Below are 24,749 nucleotides of genomic sequence, written 5' to 3' on the forward strand. Positions count from 1 at the left end.
TCACAGAATCAGAAATGTAGTTTTATTTAAGGCAGAGGCAGGGAAAGACTATGCCCTTCCACCCTCCTCAGTCCTATCCCAAGTCAAACACTGGGACCTGCTGAAAAGGCTGATGACAAACTGACAGGAGGATGGCAGGGTTAGGAACCCTGACCTCAGATCAGGTTCCTTTCAGCTGTACCCATACTCCAAGGATTTAGGGGCATCCAGACTTCACCTAAGGGAAACACAGCTTTTCTGGTCCTCAAATGGGAGGTACCCAGGATTCACCTTGTGAAGACCTTGTAGGTCTCTAAAAGAGAACAGCCCACCCAAGGTGAAGGCAGAGAACCCCTCTCAGGAGGACTAGGAGAGGAATGACAAGTATGAGGGATAGAAGGTTTCTTGAGTGAAGTCTGGGCGGGCCTTCATGTGCCCTCACACAGGGTATGGGTTATCCAGGACTGCCACTCCTGCTGCCACACCACCATCTGCATGCTCGATGGCTTTGGTTCGAAGCAGATGTCCCACGTGCTTGTTCATCACAAGTGTCTTTCCCTGCCTATGGAAATGGGGGGCAAAAGATACACGACTCTCACCTGGACTCAGCCCCCAAACCCAGGACCTTCCCTGGTCCCAGCTAGACAGCACTACATGGATGGCTGACTACACCCAAGAAAGTGCTAGGATTTTAGAATCAGGTTTGGGTTTGCATCCTAGCTCAGAAATTATTAGCTCTGTATCTTTGAGCAAGTTACTCAGGCTTTCTAAATATCAATTTCCTCAGTTTAAAATAGGGATAATACCTCTCACTTTGCAAGATGGTCGCAAGGATTAAATAAACCAGGAAAAGCAATGAGCATGATGCTAGGCTCACGTCATGTTCTATAGTTGTATATTTCCTTCTCTACCTCTCTCAAGATGGCTGTAGTGGTGGGGAGAGGGAGACGAGTTGGGGGTGGCAGGCAGAGTGGTTGGGAGGAAAGAGTATAGAGAGGGAAGGCTCTGGTGGGCAGCATGGTAGGATCTGGTATTCCTACCTTGCTCTGACCTTGGAGTGAGTATTTTGCAGGAAGTGGTATGAGGGACCAGGAACTATTCCTTACAAATTCCCAAGTCTTTCTGATTCTCGCTGCTCAAATCCAAACCCAGGGGCCACTCGGCTTTTCAAAGCCACTGAGTATCCTCTATCTAGCCCATACCATCTTTACCCAGAATCTCCAGAGGCCTGGGAGCTGGACCCAAGCTCTCTTCTTCCCTGGGGTCTCCTTCCAGTCCAGGGTTATTTTCTCAGCCATCTTGCTACTACTTGAAATTTCCTTCATAGTTGCAAAATACTTGTCACCCAGCCTTATTTTGATAGCCCTGTGAAGTCTTGGGTCCTTGGCTTCACTTACTAGATAAAAAAAATGCAGCTAGGGATTGGCAGAGCTGGCACTGAAGCCCAGGATTCCTGCTCCCTTCTCAGTGTTTCTTTCCAAGCTTCCTTGGCTGGCCGTCTGGCAAGGAACAGCCCCTCCCGACTGGCTCACCTGACATAGACCCCGAAGATGCCCAGCTCTGAGATGCATTGGACCACCTGGACAGGACTTCTAGGCCGTAGCAGGCAATTTCCAAAAGGCTCAGGCTCAATCTTCTCCATGAGGATGTAGGAGGCCCTCTCCTCGCTGTCCTTCAGTTGCTCCAAGACTTGTACCATTTCTTCCCCATATAGGTTGTTACCTGCAATTCCACTGGCCAGTCACCCTAGACCCTCTGCCCACCTTCTCCACCCTGTGCCCCCACTTCTGGGGCCATGTGGGTAAGTCGGCAGCCTCAGTTCCTGACTCCAGCTCAGTGAAGCCAGGACAGGCCTGGCTGCTAAGGAGGGAATGTCACCTTAATAGAAGAGCCCTGACTCACACAAATGAACACACCTTCCACCACACCATCCTGCCCTGGTTCTCCTCCTCCCTGTCTATAGCCATTCCTTCTCAGCCTCTCTGACTAGCTCCTGTCCCTCCTAAATGTTATTACCAAGGAATTATTCTTCCACCCTTGTTCTCTCCGCTATGCACAAACTTTTTTTTTTTTTTTAGGCACAGCAACCCTTGGTTGACCTCACAGATTGCAAGGACCTTGTCGGTTTACAATCCCTTATTTTTTATGCCTACAGCACCTGGTCTTCCTAGGTGGTCTCCCATCCAAGTACTAACCAGGCCCGACCCTGCTTAGCTTCCGAGATCAGACAGGATCGGGCTTGTTCAGGGTGGCATGGCCATAGACTATGCACAAACTTTTTTCATCTATATCCTATAACTTTCATCTATATCCCATAAGCTCCGTCTATATCTTATAACTTGTTAACACCCAAATCTTTAATTCAAGCTCCCTGCTCTAGACTTCACATAGATATTTCATGGGCTCCCAAAAAACTCAACATGTACAAACATAATTTATTACTTCTGCCAGAACCTGCCCCTACTGGACCTGTTAGGCAAAAGGCATCCCTGAGTCATATTTAACTCCTCCCTCTCCATCGCCTCACCCACTCAGACATCTCTCTTCAGTCTATACTCCACACTATCATAACCCTAGCCCAGGCCACTACATTGCTCTTCTGGACAACATACTAGCCTCTTCTATGGCCTTTCTGCTACTAATGTCTCCCCTCACTCCAGGACATGCTTTACCATGGCTGGAATGTGGATCCTGGATCAACTGTGTGTCCCTTCTCTTCTTAAAACTCTCTAATGATGTTCTACCCTTAGGATAAAATCCAGTTCCCTACAGACATTCAATATCCTTTATAATCAGGTCCTAAACCATCTTTTCCAGCCCGGATCCCTGCCTCCTCCCATCTCCCACACAATTCCAGTCTCATCAGTAACTCATTAATCTCCAAACATATCACAGTCTCGTGGACCAGTGCCTTTGCTTAAGGTTCTCCTTCTGAACGGAATGCTCTTCCTCCTTTTCCACCTGGGAAACTCCTACCTATCTCTTAAGAAAAGGATAAAAAAAACATCTCTTCTGGGTCTATGAGGCAGAAATGATCCCTGCCCTCACAGAGTTCAAACTAGGCAGGAAAACATCTAACATCCTGATATGTCCCCATCTCACTTCCCCACAATCCATCCACAGGCATCTCAGACTAAACTTGTCTAAACTCTCGAAGTGTGGATTAATCAGATTACCCTGTGCTCCAAAGCACTTGCTCACAGAGTCTCCTGAGACACTGTCCAAGGTGAGGGTCTGTGTCAGGCCCTCTTTTATCTCCCAGAGCCTAGGACTATGACCATAACTAGTGCCAGTCAGTCAGCACTGGTGACAGCCTGCTAGCCCCTTTTCACTGAGCAGCCCGGTAAATGTGATCTACCTACCTCCACCCTCTCTCTGGGGCTTTAGCACAAACCGGCTAGGAGCAGCAAGGGCCTCAGTGATGGCCTGGTCCCCTTCTTCACCCTGGCAGGAGGCAAGAAAGCAGTCACCAATAGTAATATGCCAAAGAGGCAGGAGCTAAGATCCTGCTGGTTGTGCAGAGCAGCATCAGAGGAAGAGCAGAAGGGGAGAGAGCCATAGGCCTCTTCAGGCTGGATGCTACTATCTCAATATGACCCCTCTCCAAAAAACCCAGCAGCAGCAATGAGAACAAGTTTTCTCTGGCAACAGTTAAGGAGTCTGCAGCAGGAGGCCTGGGAAGCGGGTACAGATATTCCCTAACTCTTGCTGTCTGCCTCAGCCACTTCCTCTGGTTACCATCCCATCTCCACCTTTGCTGAGAGAGTTTATAGTGGATTCCAGCCCCACTCCTAAGGACTCTAGAGGTTCTCACAGAGCATCACTGACCCAAGTCCAGCCCAGTGCCAGCTCCAGCCTCCCCGACACATTGGGCTCTGGGTCCCTGCCACATAGGAGGCTTGTGGTGGGAGAAATGAACTGCTCACACACCATGTCTAGTGAGTAGAGACCAGCAAAGGTGGCACGGAGGCGGGCCACGGCCTCAGGCTGGCCAGGGAGCAACACCTCCAGCACGCCCACTCTGCTCAGCTCCTGCTGCACCTTCTTAGTTCCAGCCAGCTGGGTGGCAATGTCCGGGCACTTGACAGCACATGACCTCTCCAGCAGCAGGCGTGCTTCCCAGTTCTTCAGAGAGAAGAAAACAAAAGGCATTCTACTTTATTTCACTTTGACTGGCCTTTACTGAGCATCCATCAGATACCAGGTATTGTGCTTTCTATCCTCACTTTCATTATCTACGAAATCACTGTGACACCCTCGTAAGGCAGGTGTGGCCCCTCCCAACCTGCAGGATTTTTTTCCCCCCAATCTGCAGGATTCTTGCCCTCAGGGACCTCACAGTCTAGCACAATGAAACATGGCTGTAATTAAAGGAGAAATTGACAAAAAGGGTAAGGATGTAGAAAAATTGATGAGGAGGTTTGAAAGGGGTGGGACACTTGCTTATGAGCTCAGCTTCCCACTGTACTCCAAATGAAATCCAAACTCTTTCCTTCTCAACCTCATTCAATGCCATCCCTCTAGCCACATAGGCCTGTCAGTCCACAAACACACAAATGTCATTCCTGGTTAAGGGCATTTGCATTTGCTGCTTTTCCCTTTGCCTGGAATTCTTTTGCATTTGGCTTTTCCAAATGATGGTTGGATCCTTCTCATCCTGAAGTCTTGCCTCAAAGTCATCTCTCAAATCACCCTATTTAATGTGGGTTTCCCTATAACTATCTTTTCACCTTATGGTTTCATTCAAAGCGTTTCCCCCAACTAGAAAAATTTTTTTTCTTGTTTTGTTTACTTCTGACGTCCATCTCCCTGACCAGAATGAGAGCTCCACAAGGACTGGACCCTTGTCATCTGTCTTGTTTCCTGTTGTATCCCCAGTGCCTAACACAGCGCCTGGCACTCTGTAGGTTCTCAATTAATATTTGTTATTGCTGTTTAATGAGGTAAAATCTGAGTGGACAGAGTCTGACAGGTGAGACTCAATAGGGAAGAGGTACAGTAAGTCCTCACTTAATGTCATTTATAGATTCTTGGAAATTGCAACTTTAAGCAAAATGACATATAACAAAACCCATTTTACCATAGGTTAATTGATATAAACAAGAGTTAAGTTCCTGTGGCATATTTCTGGTTACAAAAATATTACCAGATCGCTTTTATTGGATTTCATTCACCAATGTTACCATAAAAAATTTTTTAAAAAATTAAAAAAAAAAAGAATAACTTGAGTCTCTTTGAGGATTCAGAAGGCTGAGATATTGTGGTAGGTACCTCAGAGCCATCTAGCTCATCATCAATTATCACCACACACCAAACAACAACAAAAACACCCAAATCTCTAAATAAAGACCCAAGACACTTCTAATATTAAAAACTGAAATAAATGTGAGCTATATCTCCACTTAAGAAAGATTAATAAAAATAAGTAAGATAACTATTTCTCAACATGCTCAGTCCAGTCCAAGGAGCTTATCCTGGCAGCTCAGGGTGCCAGGTGGGAACCAATCCTGGACAGGACACCCTTCTATCACAGGGCACACACACTCACACTCACTCAGACTGGGACAATTTAGACTTGCCAGTTCACCTAATGTGCACATCTTTGGGATGTAGGAGGAAACCAGATTACCAGGAGAAAACCCATGTGGACATGGGGAGAATTTGCAAACTTCACAGAGACAGTTGCCCTAGCTGGGAATCAATACTTTTCTCATCATTATAATGAAATGACGTTATTCAAGGATGTGCTACACTCAGATTAACAGAATAATATGAGAAAAGGCCTACAAGTGGGTAATCACAAGATGAACGGTCTGGTGTATTAGGAGTTTAGTGTGTGAGAGGCAGGTAAACAGCAGAGGGTCATACCTCCCAGCTCTAGTCCCCATTCTCAGGCACTGAGGGGACAGTCTGTCCTTGACTCCAGACCACATCAAACTGCCTGCAGTAGGACCAACGTTATGGTCTGAGGAACAACGCCCCCGCTCCCCAACCTACCCCTACCCATGCTATCCTTCCTTTGATACAATCATTCTACTTGAAGTACCTTTGACTGCTCTTCACCAATAACCCCAGGCACCTAAATACTAGGCTGGTATTCCAGGCAGAGTTACAGGTGCCCAGAACATCAGAGATAAACCCAGAGAAGTACCATTATTTTAGAAGCAGGGAAAGCAAAACTCAGAGATGATGTGGTGCTTGCTCAGGGTCACCTAGCAAGTCACTAAGCCTTGCAGACTTATCCTCCATGTTCTAAACCTGGTCTGAGCTTCTCAGTTCCCTAAAGATGTCCTCCTTATGCACTAATTTCCTTCCTTATTAGCTCAACCTCTTTTCTCTTTTTAAAGTTTTCTTTAATTCCCCCAAACCCCCATCCTAGAACGTGGATCCATTTTCCAAATGAACAGTTTCTCTTTTCCCTAGTCAGTGAGTTCTCATCATTGCTAACCACTTCTAGAGAAAAGGACCTTCTGTAGAGCTGCCACCTCTATAGAGCTGCTCCCTATACAGCTGCACCTTAGGGAGAATCCTATATTCAAAGAACAATATATCTAGAAGGAGCTCCCTTCGTTTTCTAGTGTAGTTCCCTCAGCTTACAGAAATTGAGCCCAGAAAGGGTCAGGAACCTACCCATGGGCACACAGAGGCAGAGCAAAGTCTTATGACCCTAGCTTACTACTCATGGTATTTCCTAACTTATTTCCTCCTTCACCTTCTCCCAACTGAAAGCAGGGCTTCTCAGCCTCTCCATACAGTAGATTAGGGGCAGGAGGAGAATGATAATACTGAGAATGACATTGGACTGAGAGTCAGAAAGCCTGGAACTCCTCGTGAGACTTTGACAAACTCCTGCATCTCTTCAAACCTCAGTTTCTCCATCTGTATAACAGGGATAATTTTATGCCTCCCAGAGTGGTTGTAAGGATTAAATCAAATAATGGATGTGGAAAGTAATTTTGAAACTACATGGTAGGATAGCAAGATAAGGTGATATCATTACTATCATTAACAAAAATGGGCAGGTGATGAAAACTTTCTGACGCAGATAAAAGTTGCCAGGAGGAAATGGTCAGTAGTGTGGTGGAACTGGTTTGTATCAGCTAGTGATAGCTGACCATATTCACCTCTTCCTAACTCTGTTTAGAGACGTTAAGTTGAGTAGCTTGAAACTGGCTATGATGGGGAGTATTTACACTAGAGAAATCAGCAAATGCTTCAAATTGGGACTTTTCTTTTAGAAAGATGATTGTTAAACATTTATTAACATATTCCCAGAAACAGTATGAATGGCTGAATCATCGTAGATTCCTGAGGATTGATTCTAGAAGAAAGTGTGTTTGTACAGAGTGAGAGGTAGCAAAAAGCTTACAGGATAATAGGTTCCAGCAGCAAATTCCCTGAGGAAACACTGAAGCCAGAACTCAGGGAAAAACCCAGGTTGTTGTGACACTGGAGTTGGGTCTCTGAGGAGTGATAATGGGTCCCAGGAGGCAAAGAATGGTCAAAGAGAAAATACTGACCTGTTGACTGTACTGACTTGGCACGTAGCCATCTCGGAAGTAAACCACAGCAATTTCCTGGCCGTCTCTGGAATGTAGGATGGAGAAAGCTGCTGTGTTAAATTATAACTGACGTGTTTAGCGGTTTAATCTATTTCAAGGTACAATAAAATAAGTTTCGCTTCTTTCAAAGTCCATAGCGGTAGCCTGGACAGGGGTTCATTGGAACCAGTGAAAGGAGATACCCATGCCACCACTGCTTCTACTGAAAACATGAAGGTGTGCAGTAAAGAATGCTTTAGAATATTTCTGATCTAGTCATTCTAGGAAGGCCAGAGGGAAACAAAAAGACAACCAGAATCACATTAGGTACATTTTTAAAAATTTGGCTCAAAATTAATGAGCAGCAGAATCACATTGCCATATTTAGCAAAACATACTTGCATTTACACTGTTTAAAGTAGCTGAAACTAGGCGGAGATTTTTTGGGGGGATGATGGTGGGAGATGCAAAATTATCAGTCTAATTAAGATACGGACTGTCTTTTGAATGTTTCCCTTTTTCTTTGATTTATTTGATATTTTCTGGTTTATCTTTAAAGTAAATTAATGACTGTCGTTATGCTAAAAGCACACCTTGAAAATAGTAAGTGGTATTGTGAAATTCCATGGAGGTTCTTAAGAATCACAAGTTTCAGGTCTAAATATGTATACTGCAAGCAATGCTATCCAAATATATGGTACTCAAGTCATCTAGCTACCCAGAGGGGAAAGAAAACTTTTGGGAGACCAGGGACATATGAAAACCAAGGTTATTTTAAGAAGGTCATTATCCAGAATGTCAGCAGCTCTGTCTCATACAACCCTTTAGAAACAGAACTGGGCTAGCCTTCTCCAAAATTTCCTGGAATGATGGGCTATTTCAGAGTTCATCCCTAAAATTCAGAGAGAAGGAAGTGAGCTATCACATCTCCCAGAAGAAAGGATTGTTTAGGGGAAGTAGGTGGCAGGATGAGTTTCCCAAACCAGCCCTCTATCAGATCCTTGGGGAATGCTCCCTGAACACTTACACAAACAGCTTTCGGTCTTGGTCCAGAGATCCCTTTTCAGAGATATCTTCAAACGTTCGCCGGATTACATGGATGTTCCTGAGAAAGATGGACAAGGGTCAGAGGGAGTAGATGCTCTGTTCTAAGTGGTTCTCCCAATCCTGGGGCCACACCTAGAGGTATCCCCTCCTTCACTTACCTGGTCAGTAACTCAATTTCTATGGCACGCTGGTCAAATATGTTCCTTTCTTTCTCTTGAGCAATCAGTAGTACCAGAGCACTGCGGAAAGAGCACAGGTGCCCCAAGGCAACTACAAAGCTTATCCTCCCTCTGTCCCACCCTCTTCCAGAGTGAGAATAATAACAGTTTCCTGAAAGAGCAGATGTCTTCTCAACTCAGGACTGTCTCAGGCATAGACACCTAAGGCCACAACACATGATTTCCTGAAAATAGGAAAAAACAAAGATGTCTCTGTCCCTTCTCTAGTAGTTAGACGAAATATTTCAATGATGTCAATTTTCTGTTTAAATTAAAATCTAGATTTAAAATCATTTCAAAAACCCAAGAGGACTTTTTCTTAAAGCTTGACACAATGTTTCTAAAACCTTTCTGGAAGAACAAACAGGTGAGAGTACTGAAGAATATTTTGTGAAGGACAATGCTGGGAGTTGGAAGCTAATAACCCTATTACTAGATAGTTAAGCATTAATAAAAGAGTTTGTGGTTCTTGCATGAAACATTAGACTAGCTCAGTGGAATCCTACAGAAACCTTATAGTGCCAAGTATAAATAAGGGGTTATCTCCTGGGATCTCTGGACATTTCTGTGATGTACACAGGGCCACATTTGACCCATAGTATTAACAGGATTACTGGGGCTTACCTGGCCTCTTCCTATCTGCTCATCCGCATGTTTCTTAAAGAAGTAGGAGCTCGAGGACTCAGGGAATGCCAGAGAACTGTCTGTCTGGCTACCAACCAAGCTGTTTTCAGTTGTCAAAGGCAGGTCCAGGCCTCTACCACTCTCTTAGGGTCAATGCTCAGCAGCATCAAACTCCAATTTTGCTGTAGCTGTACTGCTCTGTGCCTGGGGCTTCTTGCTGAGACCCTTAGGTGGCCAGACTTTGGCTTAGGATTCTAAGTGTGGATTCCTGTACTTGGCCTCTTGTCTGTCTCTGCTTCTTCCTACCTCAGCAAACAATCTTGGACTACACTCCTGACTGCCTGACTCCTTTCCACTTAGCCAAAATACAGGTCCTAGTATGCCCCCTCTCCTGGCCTGAAAACTCTTGAGATCAAACATGGTATTCAGCTGAGTCTTGGCTTTGAGCTGGGTATCTGAGACACAAGCTAGAAATGGTGCTCTCGTAAACTATCTTGCTCCAAGAGAGCCCCGACGGCCAATAGCCTTGCTCTTAACTTTGCAGCCTGATCTGCTCTGCTTGTGGGTAGGAAGGTAGCACCTGGCTCAGGCTGGCCCACCTCTAAGAAGAGGCAGAGGAGGGAGGCTGGAGGCTGTAAAAGTGGAATTATATGTCCTGGTTAATTAAGTTAGTCTGTGTCTGCCAAATAATCACAGGCAGACTCAGAAAACATATTCTACCTCCTCCTGCCTTGAGTTCTGAGCAGTCTGTTGCAAGCAGGACTAGGAAGGTTGTTGGCTAAGGAAGGAAAAGGGGCAATAACATGATGGTTGGGAGTGAGGACTCCTAAATCTCAGCCCTGGCTCTGTCAGTGACTTGTAGTGTTGCTTGTCCTGGGCAAGTCAGTTTCTTTCCTTGGAACCCTGATTTCCCCCCATCTATGAAATAGATGGGTGTTAAAGATCATAGTTTCTCCAACATTTTATACCAAGAATCCCCTTTTCTTCTCTCATTCTAGCCACAGATACTATATGTTGAATTTGAGTAAATATCTAAATTGAAATCATAATTCATTTTCCAGGCTTCCTTTAAAAAAATTCTTACAAAGTATGAGATAACTGATGAAAATTAATCTGCTCTACAAATGCTCGAGCCTCAGTTTTTCAGTCTATATTATGGGACCATTTCTCTTGGAGGCCGAACAGTGTGGTAGAAAAAACACAGGCATCAGAGGCAGATAGATATTAATTCTAAATTTACTAGCTGTGTGACTTCAGGCAAATTACTCAACCTCTCTGAAGCCCTTGGTTTGCTCTTCTGTAAAATAAAACTAGTACTTCTTAAATGATAGTTATTATTATTAATATTAAAAGTATTGACCCTTAAGTTTTTTAAAGCAATTTTCAAATCCATGATTTCATTTAATTCTCACTACCACCCTTTTAGGTGTTTTCGTTACCCTCCATTTACAAATGAAGAAATCGATGCTCAGAGAAAAGAACGGATATAGCGAGGGTCATGTGCTGGGTCCGCGGACATGCCAGTTGACTCTCAAAATGAGGAAAGCCAGTCCTTGTTCAGGCTCCCCACGTCTCCTACCCACCAGTGCCTAATTTGGGGCACATGAGTCTTTTCTCCCCATGGTATACCCTTTGTAGCATTTGTCTATCAGCAGTTTCCTAGCTGGCCCATCTCCTGGTTTCGCTCTTAAAATATGACCTAGCCAAGAGTTCTACTTGACAAAATATTCATCTGATGACTTCTAAATGCTCAGAGTCTGAGGTTTCTTGAGTCTTAGTGAGGCTTAGCAAGCTCAGAGAGGCTCTCCTGGAGGTAATAAAGTGATCACGAATGCAGGTTCTGGAGGGAGGCAGACTCTGGGCTCTACCACCAACTTGCCACTTGACTTTGAACAATTCATGTCACTTTTCTGAACCTCAGTTTCCTCATCTGTAAAATAGGGGAGAGAAAGAGTATCTACCTGGGAGTGTTTGATATGAGGATTCAATGATTAATACACTTAACACAAAGTATGGTACCAGTAAGAGCTCATTAAGGGTTAACTATTAATGCCATATTAACATTGCAGTAACTGTTAGTACAGTGGCCCCTCACTTATCCAGAAGTCACTTACTTAGCATCTTCACACATCTGGAACACGTTTGAGAAATAGGAAGGAAGCAAAAAATGCCCATAAGCAGTTAAAAAACTCTGTAAAATCTCTATATCAAAGCTAATGCATTTATTCATCGAAGAGGCCCTCGTACTCATTAGACACAATCATAACAACCCAGATCATTTGCTTTCCTGAACCACAGCAAATCGGAAAGGTAGTATAGGGATGGGAGTAGAGAATTCCAAATTCAAGCACACTGACAGCAGTAAGAAGTAAGAGCTAATAGTAGGGAGACAGGCAGAAAAACTATGAAGAAAAATAATGAGAGCTTAGAGCCTAACAGCTGGGGCCATCAGTACAAGTAAATAGCCTCATATGCCTTTCTAACTCTACGCAGCACCTCTACATTACATCAAGATGCAATCACTGACAGTCAAGACCTCTAGCCAACAAGAAAAGATTAAATTAGAGTCAGCATCTCTTATTTAAGAAGGAAGCCCAAACTCCATTAAAATTATTTTGGCACTTAAAAGTGTTAAGCTTTTCTATCCCTACAAAAATTTGCTCATTCCCTAATGATGGCAGGCAAACAAGAAGTTGCTACACCCACGAATGCTGAATTTAAATCAGGATTCTGCTGCCACTTTGCTCCCCCTTACTTGGCTGAGCCGTAGAGCTCCCAGGCTTTGGCGATCCCCAGGGCCAGTCCCTTGCTGGGATTATTGGAGAGGATCTTGGCAGCTTCTTTGGTCTTACTCAGGACACTGAGAACATGTCTGTTGGAAGAGAGATGTCTGTTCAGTAATTCAATGAACCTGAAAGATCCCTCTGCCTATGACTCACAGACACTTATAAGGAACATCACTTTGAGAATCAGCTGAACATTAAAAAGCATTTACCATCACATTCCTGTAGGATCTACCTCAAGCTAGACTATGTTGGGCTGCCCTACCCCTGGCCCCTGGTGTACATGCCTAGAGGAGGCCTGAGACCCTGTTTCCACTCCACACCAGCCTCCCAATAAGCTGGCACCTCTTTCACTGAGCCCCAGGTGCTGTCTGGTATCCTGCTGCAGACCATCTGGAATTACAGCAACATGGAGCATCACTGCTGGATAGAAGTGGATGCTACTAGGGTCCAACCCTCATATGGGAAGCCTCTGCATCCCTCCCTGACTTGGATTCTGACCTCCTTTCAGGCCTTAAAACATATAAGCTCTTTCTTACCTCAGGACCCTTATAGATACTGTTCTCTCTGCCCAGAATACTAACTTGTACAATGAGCGAGTAGGACTAGATGAACTAAGGTCACTTCTTTCCCTGAAATACCAAGACCGAATTACAAGTGGAAACTGTGCTACAGGGAGGAAGCACATGACCCAGAGTCCAGGAAGGCACAGTCAGAGTTGGAGATCCCTGCCCCGACCTGTGACTATAGGCTCATTAGGCTGTCACCCCACTGGTGTGCCCAGGGCTGCCCAAGGGACCCACCGGTGCACAGCTGGGGTCCGGGAGGCCAGGCCCCCGAAGCTGGCAGAGATGGTGTTGATTTCAATCTGTTTCAGGGCTGGGGAGCCATCTGCGTTGCGCTGGAACATGTAGTCTGAACGATTCAGGCCTAGGAACACAGTCTGTGGGGAAAACTGAAGGCTGAGGACATTTGTCCAGGGGCGGACTCTGAGGGCCTAGCCACAGAGCAGACAAGAACCGTGAACACTACATAGAGATCAGAGGCACTGGCTAACACTCCCAAACACAGTGGAATCATTGCTTTGGTCATCCCAGGATCGGCCACTGATGTATAAATCCAGTGAGGACCAGCAAGAGGCAGACTGCCGTGAGCCCAGGGCCTGGGCCAAATTCTTCTGGTTAAAAAAATAAATAAATAAAAGAGAGGGAGAGAGAGAGAGGAGGGTTGGTAGGGGCCGGTCAAAGACTGGGGCAGAGCAGGGAACGGTTACCTGGGCAATGCCCTCTTTCAGGACTTGCTTGTGGATGTCAAAGAGACGAGCAGTAAAATCGTCTCTTTTGATGGTGCTGGAAGAGGAAACAGAACAATTTCTAGGCTACATAGAACCTTAAAGATCAAGGAGTTCCGCCCCTGTCCACTGACTCCTGAATCCCGTCTGGGTCTTCTGGCCCAAACCCGAACACCCACATCAACCCCTCAGAAAACAAGTGGTTTTGAACCCAGCTTTACAGCCAGATGACTTGGGTTCAAATCCCAGCTCTACCACTCACTACCAGGCAACTGCGGAGAATCATTTCACTGCTCTGTGTTTAAGTTTGCTCAACTGTAAAACGAAGAGGGAAATAATTATATCACCGAGTTGTGATGAAGGGTAAATGACATATTACACATACAGAATTGAACATAGTGTCTGGTCACAACAAGAACTCAATAATGGCATGTGATATAACCATTCTGTACTTGAATAGCTCTGATGGATGTGAGTTTTCTGACTCACCTAACATTAACTCTCCATAGTTTTCCCTATACTCTGGGACCTCCCAGGACGAGTCTTCTCTTCCTCTTCCATGGCAGCCCTCAGAGTTTAGAAGACAGCAGTGATACCCCGTGCCCCCAAAGTTTTCTGACTCAAGCCAAATATCCTACTTTTTTCTTCAACCAGTCATCATATGATATGATCTTCTCAGAGAAGCCTTCCCTGTCTGGGTCAGGTCCCCCTGTTTTCGCTCTCATAGCACCATGCGCCGCTCATTTAAAGCATGAATTGCAGCTGCAATTTTCCATTTTATTTGTGTGATGATTAGAGTTGTCTTTCCTATTGGACTACAAGCCTCATGAGAGTAGAGATCATGTCTGTGACGGCTCATTGTCATGGCCTAGGGTACTGCTGTGACATGTGGTAGGAGCCCATCTAGTATGGTTTTCTGGAGCCTCAGGGAGGGGCACCCACAGGTAACCAATGCCACATTTGTTGCCTTTAAGATTCAGGGCGGTCTTTGCATGCCTGCTCAAACCTGACTCACAGGCTCACCTTGTTACAAGGATCTCACTGAGCCCAAGTAGCTCAGGCCTGCCATGAAGTTCCTCTGCTTCCAAGCCACCTCTCTCCTTGGTGAGAAATGACCCTAGCTGGCTTCAGCTCCCAAGAAAGTTGAGACACATTTTCTTTCTTCTGAAGAGGTGCTCCCCTCAACCCCAGACTCTTGGGGGCTATTCTCACACATGTGCTCCTGAAGCTCTTCTCTCTTATAAGGTAGGGTTTTTGTGTATATCAGAGGAGAGGGGAACAGGGTTTGTGGTTGCACAGACAGGCTGCAGGAAAGGTCTCCCATGTGATCATATTTTTAGGGTACAGGTCATAAATCAGGCTGCTCATATTTCCCACAATCCAGAATCAGAGGTATAAAAGCCAGGCCCATCTTGAGAAAGATGGTGTTGGTAGGGTTTATACTTTCATGACTCATTGGGTTTTTAGCTCCAAGTCAATGGTTTCCAAACTTCTTACCATTATGATCTTGTCACATTCACCCTCATACCAGTGTGCACATTATTAAAAGATTTTGTCTCTAACAAAATAATTATTTTCTTTTGAAAAATTAATCAATTATATTATATATATAATGCAATTATATATATATATCTAGTCTCTATAGATACACACACATAAATATATATTTATATATATTTAATTCTAATTTAATTCTAAAATAAAGAATGTAATTCTAAAGTAATTTCCCTTCCCAAGGGCCTGAAAGGAAGAAAGATCAAGGAAGAAGAGACAGAGAGGGGTGGATGGGAAGAGTCACTTCAGGGGTTCTGTATCCTTATGCCCTGGGTGTTGCCCAGTCTGCACCCCATCCCACCCAGAGATGAGAGGCCCTGAGGCGACAAGAAAGGGTTTAGGAGAAGAATTAGGAAATCTGACTTTAAACCTCACTTGCCTTCTGTTTTATCTAAAACCAAGCTGACTTTCGCTAATTCCAAATGGAAATTTCAGTCTTCAAAGCAGGAGGTCCTGGATCAGAGAATCACGAATGTCAGTGCTGGCAGGAATCTTAGATTTAGGCCAATCTCTCATTTTACAGATGAAGAAATTGAAACCCAGGAAAAAAAGGGACTTGCTTGAGGCCATATTTTTAAATAGGTGGGAGAGCCTGGATTAAAAGCCAGCTTTCTTGACTTCTACTACTTTTTGTTTCTCCTGGGTGGTACCTGTCCCTCACCCCACCAAGTCAGTTGCCAAAGCAATACCTCATGGCTCCCCAGTCTTCCAGTCCCTTGATTCTACCAGTTTCTGGCCTCCCAATGTTGCGCCACCCAGTACCTGGAGAGCGTTTGCTCTAGAAAGGCAGCATTCTGGCTGACGGCATCCACCAGCAGGTTGAAGTCCATCTGTACGGCATAGGCCTGCTCCAGCAGGGCACTGGGGACCAGTGAGGGGAAGAGTGTCGTGAATGGGATAGCACACCACCTGATCAAGGAGAGAGAGTGGGCAGGGGTAGAACACCTATGAATGGGTTATCTTCCTGTTAATGTAACCCCATGGAAAGTGTAGCCTACATTTATTGAAGACACATAAACTGCAGAATAGTGGTTATCTCTGGAAAGGCAAGGAGAACAGGAAGGGTACAAAGAGAACCTCTAGGCTCTGTAATATTTTATCTCTTTACACCAGAAAAAAAGAGCAAAAAGCAAAATGGCCCAAAACAAGAAAAAACCCACAAAAAATTACTGCACACTTGCTGTGTGCAAGGCACTATTTTAAATACTTTGCATAGATTCATCATTTAACCCAATGAGGCAGATACTATTATTAAACTTAATAAATAGATAAGACACTGAGTCTCAGAGATGTTAAGTATCATGTCCAAAATTATATAAAGCTGTTAAGTGGCTCTGGGATTTGAGCCAGGATGGTTACTAAACACATATACATGTGCCTTCCTCTTCTGGTTGGAGGAGAGAGTCTTGCTGGTAAGGCTGCAGCAGAAGTGAACTCTGGCCCCCAGAGGAGAAGCCGGGGGTGGTTCTCTACCCCCAATGTTTGAGATGGAGACTCAGGTTGCCGAGCCTAGAGTTCAGCTGCATTCTCAGTTCTCTGGACTTTGGCAGAGTCAGGAAACCCAAATACCATCCAGAACACTGTTCCTTGAAGGGGATAATGCATTCTGAGATTCCTAACAACAAATGAACTAGAACTTGGGTAAGAGATGATAACATGACCTGGTGACTTATTTATGAAGCATTCCTGAGTTTAAGCTCTGAGTTAGTATCAGTTTGCCATTATGGTAGTACGAGTTTATAGTGTTAGAACTTGGCATTTAAATATTTATTTTTAAGATATTATTTTGAATAGATAATACAAACACATGATATAAAATTCAAAAGAGACAAGATACATAGTGAAAAGTATGTCTCACCTCCACAGTGATCCCAGTGACCTAGTTTTTCTCACCAGAGGCAAATGGTATACTAGCGTCTTATATATCCTTTTAAACTAATGTATATGTATATATACATATTTTCTCTTTTTTTACATACACTGAAGCATATGATACATTGTTCTGTCCTTTGCTTTATAAATACTTCAGAGACATTCCATGTACATTCAAATAGAGCACTTTCATTCTTTTAATGGCTATATAGTATACCATTCTTTGGATATACCACAATTCATTGAATCGAGCCTTCTATTATGAACATTTAGGTGGTTTCCTTTTCTTCTCCCATTTCAATCAATGCTTCAACGAATTTATGTTCTAGGTATTTTGCATGCGAGAAGGTAAATTTCTAAAAGTGGAAATGTCAGGTAACTAGGGTAAATCCATTTAAAATTTTAGTAATTCCCAAATTGCCCTCCTCAGCATCTATTTTAAGACAAATCTGAGGACATGTATTTTTGAGTAAGGTTTTTTCATCTTGAAACCTTTATGAGTTAGTGTGAATTCCTACAGATTATGTAAGGGGTGATCTAATACTCTGAGTGCATGTGTGTTGACTACAGGGGTGTTACCTTGGCTTTAAATCTCAGAACTCTGCCTCTTCCAATAAGTCTCATTTGGCCTGAAAAACTCCCCAAAAGTTTTTCTGCTGAGACTTTCCTCTGCCTCTGTCCCCCAGACTCTTTATACCCACTTGAATTTGGGATCAGTAGTACACAGCTGTTCTCCGCTGTCCATAGGGTAAAGGCTGAAACACTGTCTTTTTACTTTTGATAGAAATACAGAATAATATTCTTATTCTATATTTAAAAAAAAAAGTATAGCACATGCATAACAGTAAACACTCTGCTTCAAAGTCATCGAAAAAACAGTTATGGGAAGGAGTAAGAACTCCCATCTTATCTAAAGGGGGCAGTTGGAACTCTGTTCTAGCCAATTGTTGCCATGCAGAAGAGTGGGACAGAGTTGCCACTGATCGATTTTTCAAGACAAGCTGGGTATCTAGAGTTTTTTTTTATTTCATGATCGAAAAAAAAAAAAATGTTGGTTCTGATTTTTTAAAGGCACTCTGGTTAAAAACAAACAAACAAACAAACACCTGGGCTCAGGCGAGGACAGCGGCTAGCGGGCTTTGGCCAGCCAGTGCGCTCCCAGCGGCGGTGGAGCAGGGTGGGCCGAGGCCGGTTGCCATAGGTCGGGGAAAGATCGCAGGGAGGGCCGCTAGTGCTGGGCCCAGGAACTGAGAGCCCCAGGCCCCAGCACGGGAGCTTGCACAGGACGCGGCGGAGGATAGGGAGGTTGAGTCGGTCCACCTGAAGGTCCAGACACGAGAAAACGGACCCAGGGCCCCGTGCAGACATTGCGCAAGGGCTGGCGCTGACCACGGGCCAGGAGGACCCCTTGGCGCCCGCCTGGGCGGTAAGCCACAGGGGCGACACTGCCCGCCCTTTCTTCCCCTTGGTTGCCAGATCCTACAGAGCTGTGCGATGCCTCTTAGGCGCTGCGCAGCTGCCGCAAAAGAACCCCGCCCCCGGCCCCTTGCAGCTTCCTCCAGACCTAGCTGTTCCACAAGTGGTCGCTAGCCGCCACCCAGGACACTGAGCGCTTGAGGTTCGGCTGGCCAGACTTAGATTGGCCCCGATTGTAACACCCGCTGGGTTCAAGACTAGGAAGGAGTAGGGGAAAAAGAATGTACGATTATCCCTTAATAATCTTTATTTTGACATGCTGGGATATTTGGGGCTAAATACAAATATTAAAGTTAATTTCATGTGCTAAAAAAATCTGTTAATGTTTGCCTCTGGGGAGGTGAACAGTGGCTGGAGGAAGAGGACTTATTCTATACTGATTACCCATTTGGATTTTTGTACCCTGTTCAAGTATATTAAAAAATAATAATAATAACTCCCTAAACGCGTGCAGGAGCCAACTATTCAGTCTGCACGTGGCTAGTTTGTTCACACACCTTCCCGCCAGTATCCCAAGACCCTCGGCTGTCTGATTTTGGTCTACCTTCTTTCCCACTCTGTCTACTATGTGCCCTGCATTCCGCTACAGCCTCTTTAACATTTTTTGCCTTTTCCTGCTTTGGGGCTTCTGCTGTGCTGTTCCTTTCTCCCATTTGTCTTTTAAGGTTCAAGTACTGCTAATGAATTGCTCCTTCTTCTAGGTGTCCTCTAAAGCAGGGATCCTCAAACCCTGGGCTACAGACTGGTACCCGTCCATGGCCTGTTACAAACCGGGCCACACAGCAGGAGGTGAGTGGCTAGCAAGAGAGCAAAGCTTCATCTGCATTTGCAGTTGTTTTCCAGTGCTGGCATCACCACCTCAGATACACCTCAGATACACCTCAGATACACCTCAGATCATCGGACATTAGATTCTCATAGGAGCACCCGTCCCTGGTGCCAAAAATGTTAGGGACCGCTGCTCTAGTATCCTGGGAGAGGCAGTAAAGCATAGAAGTTCAGAGCATGGACTCAGGAGGCAAACTCCTTGGGTTTGAATTCTGGCTCTGGCAATTACACCACTATTTAAATGACCTCAGGCAAGTTACTTAACCTCTTTGGGCCTTGATTTCCTCATCTTTGTTGTGAGGATTAAATGAGTAATTCCACAGTGTTTAGAATAGTACCTGGCACATAGTGAATACTCAGTAAATGATAGCATTGTGCAGCAAGCTACCTATATTTTCTCATAGAACAGATATTATTTAATTTTGTCTTGTGGTACATTCTCAAGCTAGACCATGAGCTCCAGAGGTCAAGGCCTCTGGCCAACCCACCTCTGTCTCCTATCTATCTAAAGGGGGCAGTCAGGACTCTGCTCTAGCTAACTGCTGCCATGCAGGAAAGTGGGCCAGGGCTGCCAGCTGATGTGATTTTTCGAGACAAGCTGGCATCTAGATTTTTTTAAATTTTATGATTTATTAAAAAAAAAAGTTTGTTCTGAATACCTAGACTGGCCCAGCATAGAGGAAGCACCTGGTAAAGATTTGTAATGAAATTATATACACATGTGCGCGCGCGCGCGCGCGCGCACACACACACACACACACACACACACACACACACACACATACCCTATCTTTTTTTCTGCATTGGGACTCTCATTGAGGACTATGCCTTTTCTAGGCTCCAATAACTTCCAGAAGGACCAAGTGTTGGTCCTTCACACAATACCTGTTGATTAATGAAGAAATAAAATCTTGGAAGGAAAAATGCTACATCCGGGTTCACATAAGCAGTTCACAATTCTAAAATTCACAGATCAAGCAATTATATTCCTAAAGGCAGAGGCACAACTTCCACAGTATCAGCCTACCTTTGGTGACAGCCATTCTCATTCACTCAGGCCTCAGCAAATATTTATTGACTCTGGGGTCTCTACCAGGCCCCTAACTAGGTTCTGGGCACACAGAGACAAAAGAGAATGTGGCTTTATAAAAAATAGCTGATGGCAGCTCTTTAGCTACTAATCTGGATCGCCGTAAGTAAAATGTTAAGTTTTAAAAAAAGCAAAGCATAGAAGAGCTTGTCTAGCATATGTCTTTGTGTAAAAAGTAGGAAAAGGAATATTTAGATATTATTATGAATACACTATCTTAAAAAACAAACAAGAATAAATGTGTTATTTATAAAACACAAGTTACCTTCATGGGAGGAGACCTGCGTGGCTAAGGAATGTAGAATGGAGGATTAAATGTAAACTCTTACACGCTTTGAATTTTTGAGAATGAAAACATTTTACCTAGACACAAAATTAAAAGGTTTTGATTTTCTAAAGAATGAGAATTGTTAAAGATGTGGTTTGGATTCAGCAGTTCTACTTTCATGTAGCAACTGTAGAGAAACATACAGGTGCCCAAACAGGTATGTGGATATTCCCTGTAGTGCTATTTGTAGTTATAAAACATTGGAAATCACCTAAATAGCCATCAACAGAAGAAAGTTAAACTATGATCCATCCACACCTGGGATACTGTACATCGGAATGAAGGTGACCCAAATGGAGGGAGTTGGAAAGAGTTCTAAGACAGATTGTTAAATGAAAAACAAATAAAAACACATCACAGAATAATATGTATCACCCAACTTGTTTTTCAAAAAACTATATATTTCTTTATATATATATATTTATCTATTTAAATATATATATTTATATTTATATTTATATATATATATAAATGCACAGAGGAAGACTCGGAATGATATACTACAAACCAATTACAGAGAAGGTAACGTGATTAGAGGGGGTCTTAAAAAGTAATAGCTCCCTGGGGAATGTGCTTCACATAAATATCCTCTAATTCTTTTACCTACTCCATGAATTAGGTCCCATTATTATCCCTTTTAAATCTTTAAAGAAACTACAGCTAAGAGAGGTTAAGTAACTTACCTAAGTCATTTCAAATCTCAGACTTAAATTTGATTATTCTAACATGCTACTTTTTACATACTTATAGAGATCAATTTTAGTTATTAAAAAAAATAAAGCAAAGAAATGTGGTCTCTGACCCAAAGGAGTTGCCTCCAGCCCGGCAGGGGCCAGACAATGGGCAGTAGGACACAGAACAGTGTGGTCAGTGGTGGGGGGAGGGGCTGGGGCTTACGTCTGAGGAGCTGGGCTCCTGTGAGGTCCTTAGCAACACTCCCTCAGCCAGGGCCCGGTCCACAGCCTGCTGTGCCAGTTCCTCCAGCTGCTGCTCATTCTGCAAGAGGTTCCCCCAGCTGTTGGCCATCCCAACCTGCAACAGAAGGAGAGGGGAAGGCTTGGTGACCAATGGCCTGGGGCCCAGCAACCACTGAAACTGGCAGTGTGGTATGGGAGAGCAAAGATTGGCTGGCTCTTATCAACTTCTATGAGCACAAAGCAGAAAGCTGACAAAGCAATTCCATTGCTACTCTCTCTTTTGATTCCTAATACAACGATGGTATTATTCTTACAGTAAGGAAGTGGAGGCTCAGAGAGGTGAAATGACTTGCCCAAGTTAATGAATGATAAAACCTGGACTTGAACACAGGTCTTTGGACTCCCTAGTTCAATACTTTTCATTAAGATAGAGGCACTAATGTCATATGTGATCAAGGCAAGGTCTTTCCCATCCCAAGCTGCAGATTCTCTACCTGTGAAACAGGAGGGGATGGGGTCGACCACTGATTTCTAATCCTGGCTGAATATTCTAAGGATCCTGGGAAAGAATACAGATTCCTGGGCCCCACTCTGAGATTCTGATTCAAGAAGTCTGAGGGGAGGGAGGGGCTAAACTCTGTCTTTATAACAAGTTTTCCTGGGATGGGAACCACTGCAATAGATTATTAATTTCCCTTTTAGCTCCAACAATCCATGTTGGCAGATCTCAAATTAATTACATAAGGGTGGAGAAGCAGGAAGGAGCCTTTATGAAATACTATAAAATGCAGATAAGGTGGACTCCTCCCTAACCAGAAGCAAACTTACTGGCATTCCTTGTAGGGATATCTACCATCACAGCACCAAAAGACAGAAAATATTTTTGAGAAATCACATTAGCAGGACATAAATAATTGAAACCCAAGTGCCCAATGTAATGGCGTGGGCGGTGGGGCGGTGGGTGGGAGGTGGACGGTGGAATCCAACTCTGTAGTCAGAGACACACAGAGGTGAACCAGCTCACACCTTCATATTCATTCACTTTGCAGTAGGCTCTAGGAGTTTAAGATCTGGATAAAAATTTGGAAACACTGGTCATTAATTTTATTCTGCACTACTATCATTTGATTTTAGAAACAGAACATGGCCGCCCAGCTCAGTGTTCCCCAGGAATGGAGCTAGAAAGTGACAAGTAACTTCTACCACACTCAGCTCCATCCCCCTCTCCCCATGACAGGACTGGTGCTAGACTAATTACGAAAGTCTGCCAGTCAGCCTCAGCACAATGTTTTGAAAGAATGAGCATGTGATTTCAAGAGGGTCCTGACAACATCCCTATTGGGTGAGAGATCAAGGCAATCATAGAACAAAGCTCTAGAGTCAGTCACATCTGGGTTTGATTCCATAATATTACTCCCTTTATAAATAAAGTCGCCATGTGGATTAAATGTGAAAAATCTGTGTGCAGGTCCTTCGCAGAGGTTTTGGGGTTTTTTTGGCTATACTCATGCTACAGGTGGGAGATTTCTCAGAGGTCACACAGCAGACTGGTGGCAGGGCCAGGACTAGAACCTGTGACTCTGACATTAGAACAATGGAACCCTCCCATTGCCCCCATCTCTTCACAGCTCTGAGATTCCAACATCTCTGGCTGCTGTTGGGATTTTGTTTAGTCGGCAAACATGCTCTAGCATCTATTGCCAGGCCCTTGAATAGGTACTGAAGACACAAAGATAAGACATAAAACTAATCACTACAAAAAGCACTAACTGGGCCCTTTGTTTTTTTTAATTGTATAGTTTCAACCACTCTTGTGGCTCTGTTTTGCTGATGTCACTCAAATCTATACCTTTACATTAGTGCTTTCCTAACTTTCAAACTAGAATATCCAACTGCTTACTGGGAGTCTTCAGAGAACCAGAGTAGAATTTGTTATTGACTCCCCACAAATCTGCTCTCTCCTCTAATGAACATCACGCTTTATATATACTTCTCTCCCCATTCTCCCCAAATCCTGTGGATTCTATGTAGATATACAATCCTTTGAATTCCTTGATTTCTCTCCATCTCTAGTTAGGAGCCTAGCTCTAACTACCATCATCTCTTCTCTGGGCGCTAAATAGATTCAGTGACCAGGATACACCAGAATCTCTTCATCTTCTAGGTCTTGGCACGTGCTGTTGTTCTCTCTTTAGAACATTCCTCACCACTCCTTACCAGCTTTTATGACTAAGTTTTAGAAGCCATCTCTGTTCTTCTCCACCCAGGGCTGCTACAGCCCATTACTTTGCCCTGCATTGTAAGAATAGCGTCTATCTTGATCACTTTTCTAGCTCCAGCGCCTACTTCTGTATTCAATGAATGTTAAATGAATGAATGACACTTGGGCCAGATCACCAAAAGCCTTAGAACGCCCACAAGAAAACCCAGCTCGACCTCATCCAGTGCCTGCGTGCGGCCCCGGGCAACAATACGGTGTCCTGCCCAGGCCTGCCCGACATCACAGGCTTTTTCACTCCCCCTCTGGACAAAGTTTGGTCCTAATCGCTCCCACTTTTTTTTTTTTTTTTAAACTCTGGCTCTGGTTTCACCCGCACCACTTTCCTAGCCCCATCTGAAATCAGGAGATCTGGGAAATCAGAGATCAACACGCACCAGCCCAACCCCCTCACTGGACACCAGTTTCCCCGTTCCTGTCAATGACTTTGATCTGCAATATCTCCAGGTCTCCAGGGTTCCAATCACAGTCTAGTCCCCTCCCTCACATCCTTCCTCCAGAGGAAACATGACCCTTGCCGGCCGCCGTTGCCGCTCCCCAACCTACTTGGTCGTGCTTCCGCCGCGCACCGTACTCAGACCCCTCGCGCCGTTACCCGAGGTTCAGGGGGCGGGGACACCGTGCAATGCAATGCGCTTGCGCGGACCGCCCCGGCGGGGCCTAAAGAGCAAGGCGGGGGAGGAGGCCAGTGCCCGTGAAGCTGGACGGCGGCCGAGAAGGGGCAGTCCGTATGAGGGCTGCCTTGGCGTTAGGGGTGCGTCGGCTGGACCCACGCAGACAGGACCTTGGGAAGGAGGGGAGGAGTCACACTGGGTCCGCGAGGAACTGCGGGTTTGCATAGCTCGTAGGGCGTCAGAGCTGGTGACGTCCAGTATAAGATGGGGAAACTGATACCCAGAAGGGAACAGTCACCACCTCGGGGA

The 24,749-nt window shown here is 44.6% G+C and overlaps 1 protein-coding gene and 1 non-coding gene across 2 annotated transcripts; both read right to left on the reverse strand.

Annotated features, from left to right (window-relative positions):
- On the reverse strand, positions 1 to 24,523 carry GSS (glutathione synthetase). Its single transcript, XM_015597177.2, is given in 14 exon segments — positions 1 to 541; positions 1,512 to 1,701; positions 3,342 to 3,423; positions 3,910 to 4,104; positions 7,500 to 7,566; positions 8,548 to 8,625; positions 8,726 to 8,806; positions 12,165 to 12,281; positions 12,996 to 13,135; positions 13,466 to 13,541; positions 15,800 to 15,934; positions 15,936 to 15,946; positions 21,529 to 21,663; positions 24,373 to 24,523. Coding segments are annotated over 13 exon segments (1,425 nt in total). The 5' UTR covers positions 21,658 to 21,663; positions 24,373 to 24,523; the 3' UTR covers positions 1 to 417.
- Positions 2,126 to 2,244, reverse strand: LOC112471092. The gene has a single exon (XR_003043214.1). It is a non-coding gene; the product is annotated as a 5S ribosomal RNA (ribosomal RNA).
- Positions 24,524 to 24,749: the final 226 nt, after the last annotated feature.

This window comes from Pteropus alecto, unplaced genomic scaffold (genome assembly GCF_000325575.1).
Source record: "Pteropus alecto unplaced genomic scaffold, ASM32557v1 scaffold45, whole genome shotgun sequence".
Lineage (NCBI taxonomy): Eukaryota > Metazoa > Chordata > Mammalia > Chiroptera > Pteropodidae > Pteropus > Pteropus alecto.